The sequence below is a fragment of the Protobothrops mucrosquamatus genome, unplaced genomic scaffold, assembly GCF_001527695.2.
Source record: "Protobothrops mucrosquamatus isolate PMUCROS unplaced genomic scaffold, P.Mucros_1.0 scaffold3567, whole genome shotgun sequence".
NCBI lineage: Eukaryota > Metazoa > Chordata > Lepidosauria > Squamata > Viperidae > Protobothrops > Protobothrops mucrosquamatus.
In genome coordinates this window covers 27,915-34,357 of record NW_015389533.1, presented here as the reverse complement: position 1 = coordinate 34,357, position 6,443 = coordinate 27,915, and the positions used below count along the sequence as shown (strand labels likewise).

Sequence of the window (6,443 nt, the reverse complement as noted above, 5' to 3'; positions counted from 1 at the left end):
ACTAGTTGGGCTCTCGAGACCATCCCAACCGTGAGTAAGGAGTCTCTCTCAGGATAAAGCTCTAGGTATCTCTGATGAAGGAGCTTTGGTCCCCACACATTTGCCATTCCTCTTCCTCCTCCTCTGCTCCCTCTGACACGAGGATTCTCCCCTTCCACCCCTACCCCCAGCTGTAAGGTGGGTAGACAAAGACAGCAAAAGAAGGTGGTCCTCACAGCGCACGGGACCCTTGGTCCTTCAGGAGTTTGAAAGGGAAAAGGGGGGACCTTCCTTTAATTTCACAGGCTTCTTGTGAGGTGCATCAAGCAGGTCAAGTCTTGAGGAGGTCCCTGATCCTGGAAAGGAAGAATCTCAGAGATCAGGAGTCATTGAGCTGCCCAAAGATGATGGGAAACCATTCCACCAATTCTACGTAGACATGTCCCAAAAGAAAGATTAAAGATAGGTACACAACAATAAACCAGATCCCTGACTTGAGGAGGAACCCTTAGGTGTGGATACCAACCTACCTAAACTAACTCAATAAATGCTCTGGGATCCTGACTCTTTAGGATCATCTGAATTGATTTAGTTCAAGTAGCCCAGTATTCCAAAACAAGGCATGTGCAGCAGGAACATCGGGGACATAATCAACAAGGTAGTTTGGCTGGGCTTGATGTTGTTTAAGTGTGGCCTCAACCGTTCGCTTTTGGGATCTTAGGTGAACTTACATTTTGCTCAGAGAATATATATCTGAACGCCCTCCCACCCCATCCCAGAGTGTCCATAGCCTTTCTGTCCTTCCGCGTTCAGGAGGAAGAGAGGCTGACTCAGCCGGTACTGAGGCTGCCTTGGTGCTCCTGAGGCTGGTGGGAGAACCACAGGAAGCCCTGGTGGACCCAAGGGAGGAGACGGCTCTCCACGGCTGTTATTCTCTGACATCACCCATCCTGACAGGGGAGGGCAAAGTGACCCGTGTTCCCTGTGGTGCCCGGTTGCCCTTGCCAGGAGACCTGCATTCTGTGTCTGGGCGGTGAGATCCTGGAGGGCAAGGAAGCCCCAGTGACCAGGAGAGGCTCATAAAGGCAGCTGAATCCATCCACCCAGCATCTCTCCAGTCTTCTCTCCCAGCTAGACCACCAAGGAACCTGGAAAGCTGTCCGGGACACGTCAAGCATCAGCCTGGTGAGAAGAAGAAGGCTCGGGTCACTCCCCCAGCTGGCCTGGTGGGGGTTTCTGGTGGGGAAAATGCCAAGGTTCAATCAGAGGAGGACTGACAGAGAATCACCGCTGTGCCAGTGAGTTCGTTTCACCGAAGGGAAGCTGCATACAAGGAAGGGCCCCTCTATGAGGCCAGGAGCTGTGGGGGAGTCCAGGCAGCCACTGAGTCTGGGGGGGGAGGCTCAGCAATGCAAGCAGCCCCCCTGTGAATGGCTTAGGGAGATGCATAGATCCCTTTGCTCACGGCTGGGCCAACCATGGGGGGACCGGTTTATCTCAGCTTTTGAAATGCTTCTGAGGAAGGATTCTTGAGCACCCCTCAGCCAGCACCAGGTAAGACAAGCCACCCTTTATAAACCAAGGTCTGTGTGCAGGTCAGCCACAGCACCCGTGCGACACGCCCAGCCTGGTCAGCGTCATCCTGGGTCAGCCCTCTTCTGACTCTGCGTGTTCTGTGCACGGAGCCCTTTGGACCGGCTGAGGATTCTGTCTCTGGAGCTCAGCCAGCAATTGACTGATTTTGAACTTCTGGATGAAGTTGGTGCAACGAATCCACATATTCAGGTTAGACGGATGGGGCTTTGAGGGCCCCGATTGAAACCAGAGGGGGGGTCTGTGAGGGAGGGATGGCAGCCCTAGAGTCAGAGGGGGACCCCCTTCTTGCAGATTCTAGCCTTTTCAAGCTGGAAGGGGGGGTGGCTGAGCCCAAACTCCCACGCCCTGCAGACACCCAAGTTTATCCCCAGAGAAGGCAGCTTGTGTGCCTCCAACACAGGGAAGAATCCACCTTCTCTTCTAGGGCTCCCGTCATCCAGCTGCTCTCAGTTCCAGGATGCTGTCCCGGCATTTAGCCAGCATCTGCCTTCTTGCAACTGGAACCCAGTACGTTAAATGGTGGACATTTCTGGATTTCAGGGCAAATTTCCTGACAGTGAGGGCAATAAACCATCACTTCAAAAGTTGTGGGTGCCCCATCACTGGAGGCCTTTAAAAAGAGGCTGGACTGCCATTTGTCCCAAATGATCTAGGATCTCCTGCTTGATCAGAGGATTGGACTAGAAGACCTCCAAGGTCCCTTCCAGCTCTGCTATTATTATTATTATTATTATTATTATTATTATTATTATTATTATTATTATTATTATTATTATTCACTCCTTAGAATTTCCAAGCGGAAACCCATTAGGGTGAGAGTAGCAAGTAAGGGTTTAGTCTGGCAAGGTTGTGTCCCTTGTGTGTAAGCAAAGAAAGAACTGACCTCTGCAGGAATTTCTCTACCTTATTCTTGGGTTTAGCCTGATAAGACCAGACAAGAAACACGGCCAGATTAGGGCTAGTTGGTCACAAAACTACAGTAACAGAACCCTGCAAGTCTGAAAGAACAACCCGAGGAACCGGGAGGGTTTCACCTACCCATGTCCTGGGCAGCATCTGTTCAGCCCATCTCCCAAGGTCTCCCCCACGTAGCATGACATCAACTGAGAACATCGACAGGGAAGTAGAAAGAGAAATTGGCTGGAGGAAATCTTGGCATCGAAAGGAAATCTAGCTAACACCTTCCTTGGATGTGTGCCTATATGTTCATGTTATTTCCAGGGATGCATCCCAACTAATATCCACCTTTCTGGTTGTTCTCAGGATCAAAGTCCAACAAGACGTGAAAGGCAGCATGTCAGGAGGAACCCCAAATGTTTCTTTGGGTCCGTCCCAACCTCAACTCTCCATGCTCAGAGTCAAAAAGGCACCATCCGTCATCTGAAGGAACATGCCAGGTGCTCCTGAGACCGCCCTCAACTCCTTGGCACTCCTCAACAGTTCCAGACGGAATCCATCGGTGGTCTGGCTGACGGGGATTCCTGGTCTGGAATCCAACCTCGCCTGGGTCTCCATCCCGTTCTGCGCCATATATCTCATTTCCCTTTTGGGAAACTCCGTTATTCTTTTGGTGATCAAAGCAGACCAAAGCCTCCACAAGCCCATGTACATCTTCCTCTCCATGCTGGCTATCACAGATCTTGGTTTATCCATCTCCACCATACCAACCATACTAGGCGTCTTTTGGTTCAACGCCAGAAGGATCAGCTTCACTGCTTGTTTCACCCAACTCTTCTTCATCCACTCCTTCTCACTGATGGAGTCCTCTGTGCTCTTGGCCATGGCCTTCGATCGCGTTGTGGCCATCCGCAACCCCCTCAGGTACGCCGCCATCTTGACCATGCCCAGAATCAGGAAGATGGGCCTGGTATTTGTGGCCAGAGCGGTGGCTTTGGTCTTGCCATTTCCCCTTCTTCTCAGAAGACATCGCTACTGTTGCGTCAATCTCCTCTTCCACTCCTACTGCCTCCATCAGGAGGTGATGAACCTGGCGTGCTCGGATATCACCGTCAACATCATTTATGGCATGTTTGTCATTTTAGTCACAGTGGGGGTGGATTCACTCCTCATCCTCTTCTCTTACGTGGTGATCCTCAAGACCGTGTTGGGCATCGCGTCACGGGCAGACCGCCACAAAACTCTCGGCACTTGTGGCTCGCATGTCTCTGCAGTGTTGCTCTTCTACACACCAATGATTGGCTTAACTGTGATACACAGGTTTGGGAAGGATTCCCCACTCTTTGTCCGTGTTTTTATGGGCTACGTGTACCTGCTGGTGCCACCCCTCATGAACCCCATTGTGTACAGTGTAAAAACCAAGCAAATTCGAGACAAGATCATCCAAATTTTCCTCAAGTGGTACACGAAAACTAGAAGTTTTTATTCTTAGTACTAAATATGATTTTCTAAAATTCCATGAAAGGCAGGTCAAGTCTTCCAAAAGATTCAGAGAGACTTTCTCTGTGGATCAGGTCACATTCACAAGTGTAGGGAACATAGGTTTCACGACTGAACTGTGAGGTCCCTGGTGCTCTCTGAACCTGGTTGGTTTCTTGCAGAGGTTCACCTCATCTTGCACCTCATCACCTGACTAGGTAACATCATCCATGCTAGGGACACTCACATCTAGCACTGATGGTGTTACCTAATTTGGTAATGAAATATCTGCCAGAAAGCAACCAAGCTCAGAGAGCACCAAGGACCCCATAAGAGTTCATGGAGAACTATGGAGTTGGAAGGGATCACGAGAATCATCTACTATGTTGTGAGCTAGAAAACCAATTTATGTTCCACAAGAGGTGTCTGTTCAACCTCTTCTCAAAGAGGTTCCACAACGTGGCTAGGTCATATCTTAAGACTCAGCATTGTCTATTCCTTCGTTTCATTCCCACAGGGCATATCTGCAAGATCCTTCTATTATCTTTGTTGCTCTTTTCTGAATGTCTTCTAATCACTCAATATCCCTCTGGAAACAAGACACCCAGAACCACGTAGGTTACTTCCCTGGTGGTCTCTCCCATACAGAAAAGGGGTCTCTGATGTGATGTTTCTTCTGACAGATCTCAGAACTGCAGTGGCTCACATGGCCAGCTCAAGTTCAGTTTGTTGTCAACCACCGTATCCATGTCATTCTTTAATACAAGGTTACCAAGCTATAACACCTCCTTTTTTTATTATCCCTGCAATATCTTTTTTCCCCAAATTTAATACTTTATTTTCCTTGCTGTTGAAAGACATCTGGTTCCTCTTGGCCAACCTCTACAGTTTCAACCGTCCAGGTTAAATTCAGTCATCCTCAACCTTTTCCCAAACATCAGTATTTTACATCATCCACAAATCTGACAAGAAGCCCCTCAACCCCATTATCCAGGTCATTAATAAAAATATTAAATAATGTGGGTTCCAAGAGGCATCACCATGGTATCCCACGAGTTGCTATCACAATGTACTGTCTTAGGTATAATCAGCATTTCCACAAAAAAGGTCAGAGGGAGAAATGCGGGGGGTTCCCACCTGAGGGGTGAGGAGGGAATTAATGTCTCCCTCCTGATCTGAGTATAATCTGGGGCTCTTGGAGTCCCTCTTGCTCAAAGCCTTCGATGGACTCAGAGGTGGTGGAGGCACCAGCAGGTCTCCAGATGCTGGGCCAAGGCCCATCTCTCTCCTGTGGCTGGGACTCTCCAGAAGACTTTCCTGCTTGGGCTTGTGGGTGCCCTGCTGGACTCCCACATATCTCCTTGTCCTCCCTTGAGAAGTCTCCGCTTTCTTCCTCCTGAAACAGAACTTCTGGGGGAGAAGCAGAACTTCTCCCTCCTGGCCCTTCCTTGTCCCTCCCTGGACTCTCCTCAGCCCCTCCCACTTTCTCCCATCCCGCCATACTTTTTGTAGCACCTCACAGGTTATTGATCCCAAGTGGCATGTGGTTGTTCTGGAGGGTCAAGGGGGCTCTTCTCTAACCTATTGTCCTCCGGATGTCTTCTCTCCGATAAACATTCTTTGAAAAAATGATTCTCTGAGTTTTGCTTTGGATTGTACTCAGAGCTTGTTCAATGCCACTGAATCTGTGAATCTTGTGAACATTAAAGTAGTAAGACCTTGAAGATCAACCCCATTTTAAGTCGTTTATTATTTATTTAGCGTACGGTGACGTTACATTCGCCAGAAGACTACAATGCTAATGCAGAGTAACAGTTCGACTGCCTGCTAACCCGTTCAGTTCAAGCATGTGCGTTTCCCAAGGTGCACCACAGGGGGCGAGCTAGCTCCACACCAGAAAAAAAGACCGTCCTCTGGGGCCTTCACTCTCCACTGGAGTCGCCTTGTAAGTGGGCATTTCATCCGGGAACGTCCAGCACCAGCCAGCAGGCTTCTGGCCATCTGCACGAAGGCAGCTGGCTCGTCTTCCCACCGAAGTGATACCTATTTATCTACTCGCGTGTATCGTGCTTTCAAAACAGCCAGGTGGGCAGGAGTGGAGGCAAGTGGTGGGAACTCACTCCATCACGTGATGTAGGACTCAAACAGCCGGAGCAAAGATCATCTCCAGCTGCGTTAAGCCACGGAGTACCAGCCTCTCATTCTAAAGGGCGCCTGCATTTGACACAGCAGTTACAGATTCCTCCCGTAGTAGCTTCCTAGCTTTTCTGCAATAAACTCACTTATCAAAATCTGTTGGATTCTGTCTGCTGCTTTAAGTGTTTCCAGTCAACTGATAGCCTGATAACTAGTTGGGCTCTCCAGAATTCTAGCTAGCACTGAAGTTGTTGGCTGTTTGGGTCATGCAACGTCTTCAGGAAAACAACCAAGCTCAGAGAGCACCAAGGACCCCACAGGTCAGCCTTGAGCTGCAGAGATTCCCCACAGTTGGT

General features: G+C 49.4%; 1 protein-coding gene across 1 annotated transcript; it reads left to right on the top strand.

Annotated features, from left to right (window-relative positions):
* Positions 1–2,965: 2,965 nt before the first annotated feature.
* On the top strand, positions 2,966–3,964 carry LOC107297858 (olfactory receptor 51G2-like). The gene has a single exon (XM_015827219.1). The coding sequence runs from the start codon at positions 2,966–2,968 to the stop codon at positions 3,962–3,964; it is 999 nt and encodes a 332-aa protein (XP_015682705.1).
* The last annotated feature ends 2,479 nt before the right edge of the window (positions 3,965–6,443 follow it).

Coding starts and splice junctions, on each gene's coding strand:
- LOC107297858 (XM_015827219.1), top strand. CDS start 2,966: ATGCCAGGTGCTCCTGAGACCGCCCTCAACTCCTTGGCACTCCTCAAC.